This window comes from Aedes aegypti, unplaced genomic scaffold, assembly GCF_002204515.2.
Source record: "Aedes aegypti strain LVP_AGWG unplaced genomic scaffold, AaegL5.0 Primary Assembly AGWG_AaegL5_hic_scaff_965_PBJ_arrow, whole genome shotgun sequence".
Taxonomy (NCBI): Eukaryota; Metazoa; Arthropoda; class Insecta; order Diptera; family Culicidae; genus Aedes; species Aedes aegypti.
Genome location: NW_018736673.1, coordinates 12,684 through 32,260, shown reverse-complemented (window position 1 = coordinate 32,260; position 19,577 = coordinate 12,684). Strand labels below are relative to the sequence as shown.

At 44.2% G+C, this 19,577-nt stretch overlaps 1 protein-coding gene across 1 annotated transcript; it reads left to right on the top strand.

The window, feature by feature from the left end:
• Nucleotides 1–4,146: 4,146 nt before the first annotated feature.
• On the top strand, nucleotides 4,147–19,240 carry LOC110681465 (transmembrane protein 132B-like). The gene is made up of 10 exons (XM_021857231.1): nucleotides 4,147–4,152; nucleotides 4,231–4,433; nucleotides 4,500–4,812; nucleotides 4,869–5,116; nucleotides 5,178–5,370; nucleotides 17,284–17,388; nucleotides 17,458–17,848; nucleotides 17,910–18,102; nucleotides 18,457–18,908; nucleotides 19,005–19,240. Exons 1-10 carry the CDS (start codon nucleotides 4,147–4,149, stop codon nucleotides 19,238–19,240), a joined length of 2,340 nt encoding a protein of 779 aa, XP_021712923.1.
• The last annotated feature ends 337 nt before the right edge of the window (nucleotides 19,241–19,577 follow it).

Sequence of the window (19,577 nt, the reverse complement as noted above, 5' to 3'; positions counted from 1 at the left end):
TGAGCAGGATTCATCAGAATCCTGAGCAGATAAGCTCAGAATCCTAAGCAAGATTTGCTCAGAATCCTGAGCAAGATTTACTCAGAATCCTGAGCAGGATTCGGTCAGAATAATGATCAGGATTCGTTCAGACACTTGAGCAGAATTTATTCAGAATCCTGAGTAGGATTCGTTCAGAATCCTGAATCTTATAAGCGCAGAATCCTGAGAGGATTGCTTAAAATCTTGAGCCAGATAAGCTCAGAATCCTGCGCAAGATTTGCTCTGAATCCTGAGCAAAATTTGCTCAGAATCCTGAACAAAATTTGTTCTGAATCCTGAGCAGGATTCACTCAGAATACTGAGCCAGATAAGCTCAGAATCCTGAGCATGATTTGTTCAGAATCCTGAGCAGGATTCGCTCAAAACTTGAGCAGAATTCGCTCCGAATCCTGAGCAGGATTTGTTTAGAATCCGTAGCAGGATTCGCTCAAATTCCTGAGCAGAATTCACTCAGAATCCTGAGCAGGATTCTTTCAGAATCCAGAGCCAGATAAGCTCAGAATCTTGAGCAAGATTCACTCAGAATCATGAGCAAGATATGCTCAAAACCCTGAGCACGATTCGCTCAGAGTCATGAGCAGGATTCGCTCAGAGCAAAAAGCAGGATTTTTTCAGAATCCTGAGCAGAATTCGTTCAGAATCCTGAGCAGGATTCGGTCAGAATCCTGAATCTTATAAGCGCAGAATCCTGAGAGAATTTGCTTAGAATCTTGAGCCAGATAAGCTCAGAATCCTGCGCAAGATTTGCTCTGAATCCTGAGCAAAATTTGCTCAGAATCCTGAACAAAATTTGTTCTGAATCCTGAGCAGGATTCACTCAGAATACTGAGCCAGATAAGCTCAGAATCCTGAGCAAGATTTGTTCAGAATCCTGAGCAGGATTCGCTCAAAACTTGAGCAGAATTCGCTCCGAATCCTGAGCAGGATTTGTTTAGAATCCGTAGCAGGATTCGCTCAAATTCCTGAGCAGGATTCACTCAGAATCCTGAGCAGGATTCACTCAGAATCCTTGAGCAGGATTCTTTCAGGAATCCAGAAGCCAGATAAGCTCCAGAATCTTGGAGCAAGATTCACTCAAGAATCATGAGCAAAGATATGCTCCAAAACCCTGAGCACGATTCGCTCAGAGTCATGAGCAGGATTCGCTTCAGAGCAATAAGCAGGATTTTTTCAGAAATCCTGAAGCAGAATTCGCTCAGGAGCTCCCGAGCAAGAATTTCGCTCAGAGTTCCTGAGCAGAATTCGCTCAGAGTCCTGAGCGGAATTTGCTCAGAAATCTTGAGTAGCATTCGCTCAGAATCCTGAGCAAGATATGGTCAGAATCATAAGCAGGATTTGTTCAGAATCCTGAGCAGGACTCACTCAGAATCCTGAACCTTATAAGCGCAGAATCCTGAGCATGTTTTTGCTCAGAATCCTGAGCCAGATAAGCTCAAGAATCCTGACAAAATTTGCTCAGAATCCTGAACAAGATTGGTTTAGAATCCTGAGCAGGATCACTCAGAATCCTAAGCCAGATAAGCTCAGAATCTTGAGCAGGATTTGCTAAGAATGCTGAGCAGGATTCACTCAGAATCCTCAGCAAGATTTGCTCAGAATCCTAAGCAGGATTCGCTCGAAACTTGAGCAGAATTCGCTCAGAATCCTGAGCAGAATTCGCTCAGAATCCTGAACAGGATTTGCTCAAAATCCTGAGCAAGATTTAATCAGAATCTTGAGCAGGATTCACTCAGAATCCTGAGCAGGATTTACTCAGAATAATGAGCAGGACTCACTCAGAATCCTGAACCAGATAAGCTCAGAATCCTAAGCAGGATTTGCTTAGAATCCTGAGCAAGATTTGTTCAGAATCCGGAGCAGGATTCACTCAGAATCCAGAGCCAGATAAGCTCAGAATCTTGAGCAAGATTCGCTCAGAATCCTAAGCAAGATATGCTCAAAATCCTCAGCAAGATTTGCTCAGAATCCTAAGCAGGATTCGCTCGAAACTTGAACAGAATTTGCTCAGAATCCTGAGCAGAATTCACTCAGAATCCCTGAGCAGGATTTGCTCAAAATCCTGAGCAGGATTTGCTCAAAATCCTGAGCAGGATTTACTCAGAATCCTGAGCAGGATTCACTCAGAATCCTGAGCAGGATTTATTCAGAACAATGAGCAGGGACTCACTCAGAATCCTGAACCAGATAAGCTCAGAATCCTGAGCAAGATTTGCTCAGAATCCTGAACAAGATTTGTTTAGAATGCTAACCAGGATTCACTCAGAATCCTAAACCAGATAAGCTCAGAATCTTGAGCAGGATTTGCATAGAATGCTGAGCAGGATTCACTCAGATCCTGAGCCAGATAAGCTCAGCATCCTCAGCAAGATTTGCTCAGAATCCTCAGCAAGATTTGCTAAGAATCCTCAGCAAGATATGCTCAGAATCCTAAGCAGGATTCACTCAAAACTTGAGCAGAATTCGCTCAGAATCCTGAGCAGGATTCGCTCAGAATCCTGAGCAGGATTCGCTCAGAATCCTGAGCAGGATTCGTTCAGAATCCTGAGCAGGATTCGCTCAGAATCCTGAGCAGGATTCGCTCAGAATCCTGAGCATGATTCGCTCAAAATCCTGAGCAGGATTTACTCATAATCTTGAGCAGGATTCACTCAGAATCCTGAGCAGGATTTACTCAGAATAATGAGCAGAATCCTGAACCACATAATCTCAGAATCCTAAGCAGGATGTGCTTAGAATCATGAGTAAAGATTTGTTCAGAATCCGGAGCAGGATTCGCTCAGAATCCGGCTCAGGATTCGCTCAGAATCCTGAGCAAGATGTGCTCAAAATCCTGAGCACGATTCGCTCAGAGTCTATGAACAGGATTCAGAACAATAAGCAGGATTTTTTCAGAATCCTGAGCAGAATTTGCTCAGAGTCCTGAGCAGGATTTGCTCAGAATCGTGAGCAGGGTTCACGCAGAATGTTGACCAGTTTTTTTTTTAGAATTTGCTCAGAGTCCTGTCCAAGTCCAAGTCCAAGTCCAAAGTCCAAGTCCAAGTCCAAGTCCAAGTCCAAGTCAAGTCAAGTCCAAGTCCAAGTCCAAGTCCAAGTCCCAAGTCCAAGTCCAAGTCAAGTCCAAGTCCAAGTCCAAGTCCAAGTCCAAGTCCAGGTCCAAGTCAAGTCCAAGTCCAAGTCCAAGTCCCAAGTCCAGTCCAAGTCCAAGTCCCAAGTCCAAGTCAGTCCAAAGTCCCTAAGTCCAAAGTCCAAGTCCAAGTCCAAGTCCAAGTCCAAGTCCAAGTCCAAGTCCAAGTCAAGTCCAAGTCAAGTCCAAAGTCCCAACGTCCAAGTCCAAGTCCAAGTCCAAGTCCAAGGTCCAAGTCAGTCCAAGTCCAAGTCCAAGTCCAAGTCCACGACTAACTCAAAACCATTTAATCCACGTTTTTAAAACCAAATTTTCCATTCACAGGGCTCGCGTCAAGGCTGGCATGCGAATCCTGGAGCCAGCGCTTCTTCGGATGACTGGAACGTCTCGGTGGAGAAGGAAAACACCAAGCATACCCGTGGCGAGAGTGACGGCCTTCCGTAAGGATCAGGACCCGGACAGCCCGGTCAAACTCGTTCGATGACACGAGCTCTAACAAGTAACTTGTCAACTCAATTATTCTATCGAAGATTTCTAATGACAATTTATATTCCTACAGAGTAATGGGAAGTATTCTCCTGGCTGCTGGAAGTGGCGAACGATACTCAAAGATCATCAACGACGGAGGGCGGATAGTGTGGTCGGTGTGAGCTACGGTGCACGACGGACCCAAGGTCAAGGAACTGTCAGCCGAAGGCGTCCGGTGCTCCGCACGAGGAAGGCCGCAAGAAGATCGTGGCCAAGCTGGAGATCCAGAAGGACGACATCCAGGCAGTGCTTCCGATTGCGAAGGTAATGTTGCATCACTTTGAACGCAATGAGAATGCGATTAATCGACAGGTTTTGTTTTTTGCAGAACTGGGAGCTGATGAATACGGCCGTCCTTACTGGCCCGTCAGGTATCGCAGGCCAGAGGTCTCATCGTTTCGCAAGCGGGGAAGGTGCGGACGTCACATTGCAAAGCTCCTGTCAAGCTGAAGATGAAAGCGTCATAAAGGTAGTCGCCATCTCCAATACGAATTGCATTCCACTGACAAATCCTATCGCTTCCTCATCCTCAACAGGTTCCTCCTCGTGTAGTTCCGTCTACGTGGACGGTTCGGAAGCCCGTGGGTCCATCGAATGCTTCGGTTCTGGTCAAGTACGGCACCTACTCCGGATTGGCGAAGTTCACGGTGTGGATGCCGGAGTTCCCGCTGGAGGTCTCCGTCGCTGATTTCCGCCTGTCGCAGATCAAGGGCTGGAAGATTCCGGAGGATCACAATGTGTAAGTTGGTAGCGGAATTGAGGAAAGTTTTTGGAACAAGCAGTTTAATCGAGGGGTTTATTACAGAAGTGCAAACGGAAAAATGCGTCGCCGCAAGCGAGCGTACGGCTGGGGTCATCACAATGAAGATTTCGTCAACGGAGTATCTCCGGAGAGGAGCGTCTGCCGTGCTCGGTATCAGCAAAGTCCGGTGGAGGTGTACGCTAGGTTCCTGGCCGTGGATCAAGATTCGGGACGAGTGAGTTACCTGATTTCGCGGCGTACGGGTTTGAGGGTGACGGACCTGGTGCAACCGTTGCTTCGGGTGGCCGACCCGAAGATTGCAACTCTGAGGGGTAGAACGCTGCAGGGAAGAGCCATGGGCCGGACAGATGTTCAGGTATGCATCGAATATTTGGACAAACCCATGAAGTTCAATGATTGGGATCATTTTAGGTTCTTTCACCAATAACTGGAAGAGTCATTGGAGCACGGGAAGTGCGCGTCGGAAGCGATAAGGTTAGCATAACTCGACTTTTGGTGCGAGTTGTTTCCGGCCTGCAGCTATCAATCAGCAGCGATAACGCCATTGAGAATGGATACATCGCGGAGACCTCGGTTACCCGGAAGCTAACTGCTCAGTACCAAGAGGGGCTACTAGATATCGATTTGGAATTTTCCGATGGTTCGAGAACACCTTTGAGGTAAGTTGCGACTTCCTTTGAACCATGGGATTGAAGATTCACACCTACCCTTTCATTACAGGGACATTTCCGTAGACGATTACTTCTTGCTGGTGGAAAGCCTGGACACCGAAGTAGTTGCCTTTGCGCCCATGCTGGCCTCGCATCACCCCCGAGTAATAGCCGTCGGTGAGGGGAATGGTGATTTGCTGAGGGTGACGCTGTTGCTCTCCGAGGAGTGTCGACTGCGGCGGAATATTCCGGTATCGAAGCAGGTAGGTTGACATGTTGTTGGCGTAGCATCTATTCTAGGATCATTTCAGAACGATTGGCTGATGTTTAGGAGTAAAATTCTCCATCGAAACTAGATCCAACATCAATGCACTATGGGACAGGGACGCAATCTGGCGGGACAAAATTAATAACTCGGTAACAAAGCGTTTCCGGTATTTGCTGTCTTCGGCAAAGTTTTTTGTTACAACGAGGACCATCTACTGACATAAACGGATAGTTCGTAAATCGTCCGCATAGGTAGCGCCACAATCTAACTTTTTACTTTGACGTTCTAGAGACTTGGCATGTTCGGCAAAGTTGTTCATTTTGATAAAATAAACAACTCTCTCGAAGACGTCAAAATTCCACAGCCTACTGTTTTCGAGTTATTGGGGGAAATTAGAGAAAATTAGTGAAAAAACGAGTTTTTTCACCGAATTTGACATTTTTCCTAAGAACCATGTCATATAATATTTTTTGCTGATAAATATATAACAAACGCAAGCTCTGGTGGAAAAATTTTTAATAATACGGCGCATAAAATTAAGAAATTATGAAAAAAACTGAAAAATAGAGCATTTTTTGCACCTTAATATCTCCAAAAGCGCAAAAAATCGCAAGCTCAAATTTTCAGGCAACATAGAGCAATACTTGATGAAACGGATGTCAAAATTCCAGAGAGGTATATTTTGGTATTTTTGAGATCTATCATTTTTTTTACAATGATTATATTTATCCAATACAGTTAATTTCCATGAGGAATCTGAAGGGACGATCGACTTCAAGAAATAACGAGTCGTGGAACAAAAACTTTCAGAAAACTGTTTGAAAAAGCCATCATAGTAGCCATGAAATTCAGTTTAAGAGCAGTGCCTTGAGTTGATATCAAGTAATGCAGATGAAAGTGTAGATTAAAACTGGGTACATAATTGTTTTTCTTCAATAATTTTAATGATATAGTATGCCATGAAAGACTTGATCATGTGTCAGTTAATTGTTGTCATCATGGTTCGAGGCGAGCAATTTATTTTGTGAATGTGTTACTTTTAACACGGAAAATCAAATTTTAAAGCATATTCATGTCGATATCTCTAAATACTAAAATTTCAGATCGCACGATCTCTTGTCCGGAGCTTGAAGATTTATTTAAAAGCGGAAAGAGCGTTGATTCTTGGATGTTTCGAAACAGAGGATACAGATCAAAGGTATCAATTTGGAGATTCCTTCGATTTTGAGAACTGTTAGATTGTGTAACCTTAAATATGTGTTTAATCACCGGATTAGCTTAAACTTTGAGCTTCCGGAAAACTGTGACAACGAATTCGAGATGAAATCCAAAGCCAGCTTGTACTGTGAGCAGGTATAATAATTTCATGAAATAATAAAATATATTTTTCCGATAATTTAAACATACACTTAGATATTTGCGTAATGGAAAGGAAACCGTAAAAAAATTAAAAAATCTCAAAAACACCAAAATATACCTCTCTGGAATTTTGACATCCGTTTCATGAAGTAATCCTTTATGTTGCCTGAAAATTTGAGCTTGCGATTTTTTGCGCTTTTGGAGATATTAAGGTTTAAAAATTGTTCTATTTTTCAAGTTTTTTCATAATTTCTTAGGTTTATGCGTCGTATTATTTCTTTTTTTTTCCACCAGAGCTTGCGTTTGTTGTATATTTATCAGCAAAAAATATTACATGACATGGTTCTTAGAAAAAATGTCAAATTCAGTGAAAAAAATGGTTTTTCACTAATTCTCTCTAATTTCGCCAATAACTCGAAAACAGTAGGCTGTGGAATTTTGACGTCTTTGAGAGAGTTGTTTATTTTATCAAAATGAACAACTTTGTCGAACATGCCAAGTCTCTAGAACGTCAAAGTAAAAAGTTAGATTGTGGCGCCACCTATGCGGACGATTTACGAACTATCCGTTTATGTCAGTAGATGGTCCTCGTTAAAACAAAAAACTTTGCCAAAGACCCCAAATACCGGAGACGCTTCGTTACCGAGTTATTAATTTTGTCCCGCCAGATTGCGTCCCTGGCCCATAGTGCAATGGTGTAATACTAAAGCATGAATGGGCTCATAAAGTCGAATCCGTCTCAACGCATTTCTCTAGAAGTTGGTTGTTCATTTCAAGTCATCTTCAACCAATAGTTTAGAAAAAGTTCTTTCATTTTTTGAACATGTAACTTATACCCCCAAACATATCCACCTTTATCCGAGCCAGGGTTTACTGATTCAGAATATTCCGCGCTTTGGATACTTCTTTTTTTCGAACCTTCCATTTCAGGATTGTCCCAATGTTCTGGGAATTCTGTGTGCGGATATGCAATCTCGTTGTCGGAGTTTATCTGCAGAATGTGAAAGCGATTTTGAGGTGGAAGTTCCCCCACAGCAATTCGGGCATTTAATGGACGGATTACCTCTCCTAAACGGATTTTTTTTTTAATTTGGGAGTTCCTCGACAAGTTTCCAAGGCTTACCCCTACCGCTGTCAAATAGGCTTGCAAGGTGTGACTAATTTTCTCGGGGATTATTTTCCGCAGGGAATATCGCCTTGAGATTGCTAAAGTTTCTATGGAAGTCGTTTCAAAGGCGTTTTTCATAGTTTCCCCAGGAGTTTTTTTAAAAATCGCATCCTTTATTTCGAGGATATTTCGAAAGAATTTTTAGAAGGCTTCAAGCGGTGAGTTTCCAAGTTATAAATTCAACCTAGAAATCTGCAAGAGTTGATGTGGATATTAGTTAATTCCTATAAAGACTCCATGGAATTTCCTCTCATGATTAGGAAAAAAAACATACGTCCTTTCAAGAGTTGTGTGAGATTTTTGATTGAGAAGTTGTGAATAACTTGCCCAAGGTTCTGCGAAAATTGCACCGCTATTAAAAAAAAATATCTGTGCATACTAACCTATATTTTCCAAAAATTCTATTCTTTTCAAACTCATAGGATCCTTATGGGAAACTTCCTAAAAAGATTTGGATGGCCCTAGCAATCCTTCTAGCACCCCGTAGAACCTCTGTGTAACACAAGCATTCCTCTGAGTACTCCTGAAATTCTCTTGGGATCCTCTGAGAATCCTTAAAATCTGCTGAGAATCCCTTGTGTTATCGGCAACACTGTTGACGGCGAAGAGGTGGTGAAACCACTGTCGCCGTTAAACCATATAAAACCCGTATGGTTTGGGATGCGGCTGCAAAAGCGTGAGGGGTCTGCTTCAACGATATGCTGCTTAAGGGGCCTGATCTCCTTTTTGTGGATGACAAGTCCTGACGAAGATGTTCAGGTGTAAGTGATGAACGTTGCGATGTTTGGTGCTACAAACTCTCCATACAAGCGCAGTTCGTAATAAACTGGAATGCGTCAGAATTCAGTATCCTAGGGTAGTAGTAGCAGTAACCAAGAACCATTACGTAGATAATTTTCTCGACATCGTTGATTCCGTTGAAGAGCCAGTAACACTAGTAGAACAAGTGCAACAAATCCATGCAGCGGCGGGTTTCCAATTCAAAAATACAGTGTCCAACGAACAGGAAGTACAAGACCGAATCGAGTTCATCGACTAGTAAGCCACAGCTCCTGGACAAAGACCGAACACACGAACGTGTCCTGGGCATGGTGTGTAGTCCAGCAGAAGACACTTTTACGTTTAGCCAGCAAGCAGTTGAAGAGGTTGTTGATACCAGTTGTGCTGTTCTGACAAACGTCAAACTGTATTCTGATGCAGGAGATTTGGCGCAACTGGGAACAGACTGGGACAAACCAATTGCAGAGCTGTTACACGTGCTGTGGGTAGATGGATTGAACAGTATCGGAGGAGGATCAACGATGTGTACGTTCAGCGCTGTTTCTTCAGAGACTTCGGGCCGCAGCAGGTTAACGATATTTAGATCCATGTCTTCACGATTTATTTTATTCATAGTCGGGTACCAAAAAAAGCTTCAAAAGCCTGGCCTTGTATGTGTTGGCGCTGTATGGGACTAACGTTAGGCGTGCTTAACCACTACAAACTTTCCCTACTGCTCTTGTTCCTCGATCTCCCTCGAAACTACATCATGAAACTTCATCGTCAATCTCAGTCCCTAGTTGTTCTGCTACGATAGTTCGTTGTTGGAGCTTAACGTCGTCAAAAACGCTGTTCACCAGGACTGTGTGACTGTGTCTCTGTGATTTGCCCAATTGACCGTTTGGAATTTGAGGCTTTGGACAGCTTTTTTGTGTGACGACGCATACTTTCCCTGCACTGGCCTCGCGTCAAAGCCTTGTTGAACTTATACTAGACGCTCATGAGCACTTCGTTGCTCTACGACGACTCGTTTTCCGATGCTGCTGTTCGAGCTCTCCTGGTTGACCAGTTGGATGCCGAGGTCGGTCCAGCGATTCCGGTTGGAGGTTGACTTCCTGTTTACTGACGCCCCGACGACCCAAATCGGTCAGTCCCTGACGATGGAGCTAGCCTAGCTCCGGCTTCTTCATGCTTCGATTCTGGCTGGTGGAGTGGTCCAGTGATGCCGATTAGAGGATGGCTTCCGGTTCACTTGCGCTCCGACGAATCAAACCGGTGGTATGCTACGTAATACTCAGAATAGTCGCCGGCGGTGGATCTATCCTAGTCCGACGAAGATTTTCCCGGTGGCGGAAGATCTCCCGAACCGGTGCTATCCGAGCAGATGCCGGGGTCGTTCCTGCAATTCCGGTGGTGGGAAGCTTCCGGTTCCAGGCACCCGACGATCAATTTGCCAGTGCAACAACACGATCTACTCAACTAGTTCCCGATGGTGGACTTAGCCTACTCCGACTCGGATTTGGTCGGCCAAGTGCCAGGGTCGGTTCTGCGATTCCGGTTGGACGATGACTTCCGGTTTGCAGTTGCCCCGACGACTTATTACCGATACTACGCTACGCCCGCTCTACTCGGTCCCAGTTCCCCAAAGAATGATCTTACCTACTCCGATCGCGACCCGCAGCTCTCTGGTCTTTACAACATCTCCTTTGCAGGCAACGACATAATATGGGTTATGCCCCTGTTTAACCGCATTCCAAGTGTTTTCATGCTGGCACATGTTCTGTACGATGTTGTCCGGATTTAGCATCATGTCCGTTCGTATATCCCTGGATAGAGAGCAGTCGAATATAACATGCTCTGAGGTCTCCCTCGTTAGTTGGACAGGGCGAACAATGTGGTGACTTTGCGTGTCCGAATCTGTGCAAATATTTCCGGAGCATCCAAGGCCTGACAAAAACTGGGGTAAGGAAAAGCACTTCTCCGTGTTTTCTGGTCGTCCACACCAACACGTTAGGCATGAGCCTGTGGGTCCACCTTCTTTTTCTCTGAGTTATCCCACTCCTGCTGCCACTTGGCCATTGTATCCAATCTGATGGGATTCCTCACATTCCTGGTGTCTTTTTGCTGGTAGCATGTTATGTCCCCAGCCAAAGTGATCAGATGGGGTTCATTCCGGCCGATAACGCACACTGCTTTCCGACGATGTAGTGCGGTAGGCACTCGTCCACCCGTATAGCCATGAGCCGGAACGTACGTAAGCTTCTCTCGATTGAGTATAGTTGTCAACGGCTGCAGCCCAAGCCGGGACTTCCGTATGGACGATGATTTGGTCGCCAGAAGACGCCTCGTACTGCTTCTTGTTCCTCCAATGTTTGGGCATGATCCTAGCTACAGAGTTAGCTGCTTTCGTTGCCTTTTCGCAGGCATAATCTACGTGGCTGTTGAAGTTTAGCCTGTCGTCGAGCCATTACTCCAAGGTGCTTTTAGAGAGCGTTTCGATGGGATTGCGTGTCCTCCGACATTGATCTCCAACTGCTGAACCGCTTTGCAGTTGCTGACCAGCACCACCTCCGTTTTATGATGAGCCAACTTGCAGCTTGACTCAAGTCATCCACGATTCCAATGGTGTCTAGCGATTCCCGCCGTCAGCATCTCCATCTCCTCCGCAGTCCTCGCCAGTTATCCCAAGACGACCGTCATCTGCGAAACCCGACGATATCGACTTCCATTCGGCAGTGACAATGTTGATCTCGAACTGCTGAATGGCAACCACCTCCGTTTTGTAATGAGCCCAACTGCAGCTTGACTCCAGTCATCCACAATTCAATGGTGCCCAGCGATTCCACCGTTAGCATTTCCACCTCCTCCGGGCTATCTCGGTCAGTTATCGCATGAAAGACGCCATCTGTAAACCCGACGATCTCGACTCCATTGGACAGTGTCAAGGTTTAGCACTTTGGTCGTAAAACAGTACCCAGTTTCTGAATGGTAGCTTTGTAAAACTTTACACTTTCGGGGACTCGCATTCTGGTCCTTCAATCCTTCCGCAACCGTTATCGGCTCGACGTTAGAGACTTGGATACCGGCATTTTCTTCATCTACGTCAGCGTACGGTGGAGTAGTGTAGGGAAGAGGCAGTCCACTATCATATTCAGTTTGTCGTGGCACATTACAGCTGGTATTACTGGCCTCTTAATCTTCGCCATCACTACTCGGATATGCGTTAGTACCAGGCCATTTCCGTCAGCTTCCCTGCGCAACTCCTTGTAACAGTTCGATTTTACTCGTCGCTATTTTCCCGTTGAACACGGCTCTGGCCAGTCAGTAAGTCACTTTACGCTTTTCCATGCTGGCTTCGGATCTAGCTTTTCTGCACGCGTTTTCTGGCTCTTAAGCAGGCTACACGTAGGGTGCTGGCAACGCTTCTTACTGCTCGGAGTGTTTAGACGAAAAGATCCTTGGTCGAAACGCTTCGTCTTCCACCTACGTTCTCTATTCCTCCTCTGCCATACTGCACACTTCTCTGGCGGACGCTAGTGTGTCGCCTGAGTGAATTCAGACGCTCCAGGCATTTCCACGAAACGAAGTACTTAACGCTAACAGTTAAACAGATTGCAACAAACTGCGTCAGCTGTTGCGAAGATTGCGCAGTGTAGTTTGGTGCGTTTGGTCGCAGTTGTCAGTACTGTAAGCAGCTCCCGACGCCGCCGTTGATAGGTCTACCTTCAAAGTCAGATTTACTTCTTTTATTCGTCCATTCACATATGTTGGCGTTGATTTCACGGGTCACGTTCGAAGTGACAGTCGGTCGCAGTATTGTCAAACGGTGCATATCGTCTGTTTACCTGCCTCCAAGTACGAGCTGTTCAGCTAGAGTTTGGGCACACAGTCCTGTCAACTAAGTCATGCGTTATGACCTTTAGGCAATTCGTCATCCGACGATGTGCTCAGCCAGAAGGTCTTACTCCGACAATGGTACCAGTTATGTGGTAGCAAATCGCCTGCCTGTCAGAAGAAATGCCGAATATCTCGCGCAAAAGCGGCATTTCAAACGTTCTTTACCATGGAAGCGAATTGTGGAATCATAAACTCTCGCCTGCTGACTTACGTACCTCTTGGAAGTAGCCGTTCAAAGAGGCGCTTACTCTGAACCACTTCTTGTGGTACGGTTCGAGAGGAGCCAAACAGCGTACAGATCAGTCAATTAGCCTCCGAGACAGTTGGACAGTCACTAAGAACATAGTGGACGAATTTTCGGCACAGATGGGTGTTTGAGTACTTGCCTATGTTGACTAGAAGGTCGAAGTGGTTCGAAAAAGTTAAGCCGTTGGAGCCTGGCGATCAAGGTCGTAATAACCGAACGAAGAAGAACAGCTGGGACCAGACATTGCTTCAAAGATTCAAGAATTTTTTCCCAGGAAAACGATTTCTGCAGGATAAATTCTTCAAGGAGTACCTATCAAGGATTACATCAAGATATATATGCAGTGATTTCTCCAAAAAATCCTCCATGGATGATTGCTGGGATTCCTGAGCTATTCCTCTCCAGATTCTTCCAGTAATTATTCCCTGAGATTTCTTCAGAGATTTTTCCAAGGATTATACCAGGAATTCCTCCAGAGATTGCATCAGAATTTTTTTTAAAGAATTCTACAAGAAATAACTTAACGATTTCCTATAAGAATGAAATTCTTCGCGAGGTTTCCTTCAAGAGTTGCTGCCCAAATACTACCTCCGGGTAAATCACTGCAATACATTTTCCAAGATTTTTTTTTCATGTTATTTCTCCAGATATTTTTTTTGTGGGTGGCCAAAAAATCCTCCGGGGATTCCTCCACGATTTTTTCCAGCAATTCCACTGAAGAATGTTTGCTGCAGGAATCCCAAGATGAATCCCTGCAAAGATTTTTCTGTAGAAATCCCTGGAATAATCCATGGAAAAATCTTAGAAATTCTTAGAATATTTTCTGATGTTATTCCTGGAGGAATTTATTAGAGAATATCTGGAGCATTTTCTAGAGGAACTCTTGACGTAATCCTGGAGGATTTTTTAGAGGCCAAGTACGAATCTCTGGAGCAGTTTCTGTGGAATCCCAGGAGAATCATTCTGAGAAATCCCTTGGAGTAATTCATGTAAAGATTTTCCGGATAATGTCTCTAAGAGAATCTATGAAGTAAATTCTTTAGGAGTTTCTTGAGGAATTCGTGAAAGTAATTTCCTTATATTTTTCTGTTTCTTTCTATAGCCACGTTTCTCAACAGGTGGTCCATGAACCCCTGACCATGTGAAAAGGTCGCTAAAATGAGCACCTCCCGGCGAGCCGTTTTTTCGCGCCTACCATGGTTGAGAAACAGTGTTATATAAGGATGTATATAGCGATTTAACGACCAATTTTTGAGAGTCCTGTAGAAATGTTTCTAGAAATCCCTCCAATCAATCTTCACTGAGATTTCTCAAGGAATTTCCCCAATGAATTTTCTCCGGGAGATTTTCCAAAAATTCTTCCAGAGATTACACCGAGGATTCCTCCAGATATTGCTCCAAAGATTCATCAAAAGAATTTCTCCAGGTTAAAATCTTTAAGGAGTACTTATCAAGGATTACTTCAGATATATATGCCATGAATTTTCCAAAAAAAAACTCTCCTATGAATAATTGCTGGGGTTTCCTCACCTATTCTTCTAGTAATTAATCTTGAGATTTCTTCAAGTATTTTTCCAGGGATCGGTCCAATGATCCTACCATATTTTTTTCCATGTATTCTTCAAGATATAACTTTACGATTTCCTGTAAGAATTTCTCACGAGGGTTCTTCAAGAATTCTCTCTTCAGAAAAATCGCTGCATTAATTTTTGTAATGATTTTTCAGGTAATTTTTTTCAAAGATTCGTTCTGAGCGTCCAAAAAATCCTCCGGGGATTCCTCCAAGTTTTTTTTTCTAAAAATTAATGCCATGATTCTCTCATGAATCCCCTGAAATATCTACAGAGTTTCGTTCCGGGTCTCCAAAAATTCCTCCGGGATTATTTCACGAAATTTTACATAAAATCCTCTAGAAATACCTTCCTTGAAGAAATTTTTGGAGTACTCCCTGGATAATTTTCTGGAAAAAAAAAATCCTGGAAAGATTCCTGAAGCTATCCATAGAAGAACCTCTAAAAAAATCTAGAGTAATCTCTACAGGATTTCCCGGTTAAATCCATGGAGAAATTCTTGCAAGAGCCTACAGAGGGATACCCGAGAATATCTCTGGAGGAGTTTTTTTTTTAAAAGACACTACACGTTAATGCTTCCAGGGGGCTATTTGCCCCTTTGAAGGAAGCACCACACTAGTTCCAGAAGAATTCCCTGGAACAATTTTTGAAGAAATCTCTGCAGGAATCCCTGTCGAGATTTTCCTGGAAAAACTCCCTGGACGAGTCTGTGGAGTAACCCTTGTAGGCAACTCTGTAGTATTATCTGGATAAATTGCTGAAGGAATCACTGAAGGGTAACCTGGGTATATTACTGGAGGAATCTTTTAAGTATTATCTGAGATATTTACTGAAGGGCTCACTGAAGGAATACCTGGAAAATCCTTGGAGGTATCCCAGGAAGAATCACTGTAGAGATTTAGCTGGAGGAATCTTAAGATAAAGCCCTATAGAGGATTTCCTGAAGAATCCTTGGAATAATCCATGGAGAAATCCGAGGAGTACAATTTTTAGAGGGATTTTGTTTAAGTTATCCTTGGAGAAATTCTTGAAGAAAGTGGTGAGGAAATCTCTGCAGGAATCACTGTTGAGATTTTCCTAGAAAACTCCCTGGAGAAATCTCCTTTTAAATCCTGTAGGAAACTCTGAGTAAATTGCTCAAGAAAATAATGAAGGGTTACCTGGGTAAATTACTGAAGGAATCTTTTAAGTATTATCTGAGACATTTTCTTAAGGACTCCCTGGAGGCATCTCTGAAAGAATCCATGGTGGAATCTCTAGAAAATCCTTGTAGGTGTCCCAGGAATAATCATTGTAGAGATTTAGCTGGAGGAATCTCAAGATAAATCCCTGAAGAGGTTTTCCTGAAGAATTCCTTGGAATAATCCATAGATAAATTCCAAGAGGAATTCTTTGGAAAAATCAATGGACTGATTTTAGGATCTACATGAAGATTTTACTGGAGGAATCCATGTAGAGATTATCACCCTGTAATTTGTAATGAATATATTCTATGGATAATTTCTGATGTTATTCCTGGAGGAATTAATGGGAGGAACTCTCTGAGGAATCCCGGAGAATTTTTAATGGCCGAGTATAAGTCTCTGTAGCAATCCCTGGGAAACTAATATGACTATTCCTTGAAGTAATTTTTGTAGCGATTTTCCTGGTTTTGTCCCTGGGTGAATTCCTGAAGGAAATTCTTTAGAACTCCCATGAGGAATCCCTAGTAGAATCCCTGATGTAATCCCTTGATTTTATCTTCAGAATAATTCCGTGAAGAATCTTGCGATGGCTACTTGGGGATACATGTATCCAGAAATTTTTGGAGTAATCAGGTCAAGTCCTAGTGTAATTCCTGCGGAAATCCGTGAAAACATTTGACAAAAATCCTTACAGAGATTTTTCTGAAAGAAGCTTTGGTGGAGCCTTTGGAAGATTTTGTAGAAAAATATTTGAACAAATACCAGAAGTAATCGCTTGAAAAATCTGTGAAGAAATATGCGGAAAAACTCCGGAGTATTACTAGAACAGATCTTGGAGAAATCCATGCGGAAATTCATGGAAGAATCACAGAAAAGATTTTCCTGGAAGAATGTTTGAAGGAATCAATGGAGCCTTACTGCTGAAACTCCTTTCAAAATCTCTATAGGAAACTCTGTAGAGTTTTCCAGCAGAAATCCATGGAATAATCATTGGAGAAATTCCTTGTAGAATTCCTAGAAGAACTCCTGGAGGAATTGTTGACTGGTGTTAAAAATCTGGTAGCGGTTATAAGTTCTTCCTGGAGGAATATTTGGCAAATCCCAAGTGGTATCCCTGAAAAAAATGTTTAGGGATGTAGGGATTACGGAGGAGATTATTTTGGAATCAATTTTTTTTAAAATCACTGGAGAAATCTCCGAGTCAGCTCCTGGAGAAATCTCTAAAATGGTCTCTGCAGATATTTCGCGTGGAATTCTGGTAGGAATATCTGGAGATTTTCCTGAAAATGTCGTTTTACTTATGGGTAGTACGCTATTCATAAACTACTAAGCAAAAGGATGCTGAAACTTCAACCAACTTGTTTTAAACGTTTCATAAGTTACTTAAGCCCATTACATATAACACTTTTTAACATAGAAAAGGTAAAGTAAATTTATACCAAATTACTTTTTTATCAAAGCGTACGCTTATTTCGGCACTTAATTTCCCGGTAGTTTCGATCGTTTTCCCTCTCATAAAAGCTTCAAAATCATTTAAGAAAAAAATCCCAGTCATTCTTATTGATACCTTGACATAGCTTGATCACCATTCCACCAACGCATCTGCTAAGTTCATGTAAAACTGATTTCCGTATCTGCTTCCTTCCAATTTTCAATTCGTTTCATTCGACCCCTCAAACCTCTACGCCAGTCACTGAACCAACTCTCCCCATTCTGCTTCCAGGGCATGAAATCTTCGGTGGGACCACTGGTGAGCGCCTTGCCTCGGTACAGGTGGACTTCAGCTCGTCGGACATCGGCACCCGGCCGGACACGGTGCAGAACGACGGTATAGCTGGCCGAGACCGCAAATACCAAGGGCGCGAACTAAGTGGTAAACTGGATGATATTTTGATAGGTGTCGCGCTCAAGGACGACAACAGCCAGGAACCGGCCGCACTGCAACCTTCCCGGCAGCATCGGGGAGGTATCCCAGGGTACGTCAACGGCAAGAGCATGGTCTACGCAGACGCCACCTCGCTGGAGATTGGGAATGTACGTTTTGTTGGCGGCGTTCTGCTTGGCTATTGGAGTGTTCGTCATTTCTTGTGTTGTGTACGCTTCCAAGTTCCGACCGGTCACGATCGACGTTACGGGAGAGGCCAGCGTCCGGGACGGAATGGGAAATGCTTCGGTGCTGGGTGGCAAGGGCACGGAGTCTACGACGAATGCACACGATTGGGTGTGGCTGGGAAGGGCCACGATGGATCGGTCGACTAATGGGCAGGAAATGAGTGGAAATCAGAGAGGTTTGGATTCATGTGAAGCATTTTGAACAATTGATACTATGAGACAGTTCCTTTATTTCAGATTCACGAATGCACATAATCAACAATCCAATGAGCTCAAAGTATGGAGACGCCGAGGAAAGTATCGTCCAGGTCAACAGCTTCGACAACCCGAATCACATCCAGCTGCCATCCGGTGCTGGTGGAGAGGGACAAATCGGTGTCGTGAATTCCTGTACCTACAACAAGCGCGATCGCAGAAGTCGAATAGTAAAGTAAGTCCTTTTAGACGTAAATCCTTTCATCATGAGAAATTAATTCTAAACTTTATCATTACAGTGAAGACGAGAAGGCTCCTCCACTTCCACCACATGGAATTCCAATTTAGATGGAGTCGACTATCGTCCACCAGTTCCTCCACACAGGAACATGGGAGTGACGGCCAACGTAGCAAACAGGGTAAGATTAGGTTTCGGTTCACCAATATTTTCCTCGAATTTCGATTTCGATTAATTTTAGCAATTGTTTAATTATGCAATTGGCATTCGGGGAACTGGTTTTGGTTGGACAACCGGTCGACTTTTCCCTCCAAGATCACCTTTAGGTCTAAACGATCCCTTTCATTCCAGTCCAAGAACCGATCATCCAGAATGCGCAACCCGAGGCCCAGACTTCATCCCCGCTTCATCCGCAACAGCAGCTGCTCAACCACTAACCCAGCATTTGAAGCACAACTCCACGGCAATCAACCGCCCCGTAAACTTGAACTTCACCCAGCAGCAAATCAACGCAGCGCTGTTCAACAACAGTATTCCTCAGTATTCGGTGCAGCCGATCGTTCGGCAGTCCACAAAATCGCCACATTCTTTCGAAAACATGGGATTCTCGGTAGTTCCTCAACAGCAACAACAACAGCATCAGCAGCAGTTCCATCATCATCCGCCGTCGGCGATAGTGGCGCCATCCGGTAGCAGAGCTCAATCCGACGACCTGCACATGGCCGAGCGCTTGGTGCAGCAGTGCGCCCAAAAGTCGGCATTCAAGTTCGACACCATCAACAATCAGTCCAGTAGCGGCAGGAGTAAGGGCAACGGTGGTTGCCATCGGCAGCGGAAATCCCGTGGCCGGAAGTAGTATTAAAGAAGGCGCACCGACCACGGTGGAAACGACCGCGGAGATTGCACCGTTGCCGGTCAGCGAGAAGCGACGCTCCCGAGGGAAGAGTGCAGCAGTGGCGTCAAGACGCTGGAGTCCAGCTCGGACGATAATGGCGGCTTTGTGACGCCTCCCGATGAGCAGCAGCAGCAGACGAACAATCAGCAGTCCAAAATACCGAAACCTCCGCTGCCACCGAAGCACAAACAAGCCGACGGTCGTGGGCAATCCCATGTTCGCGAACACGCCGGACAGTGAGCTGGGCCCAGGGGAAAGCCTCGGATTGGACGATCTAGATATGGACTACGAACAGATCATGCACTATTTTGACAATTTGAAAAGTAAAGTGTGTAAGATTTTGTTGCACGTTTCAACGTCCTTTAAGACGTTTTATAATATTTCTCCGATCCAATCGATTCAGTGCTTTTTGTATCCAGTTTCCCGAATGACATACGGTCCCTAGGTCTTACTCCACTTGGTCCATCAACCTCGCGACGCTCAGATACGTATTGTAACGGTCGTATTCGAGCATGAGCAAAAATAGATAATCATACAATTCGTAGTTGCTAACTTCGTTATTGACCTGAAGAATCGA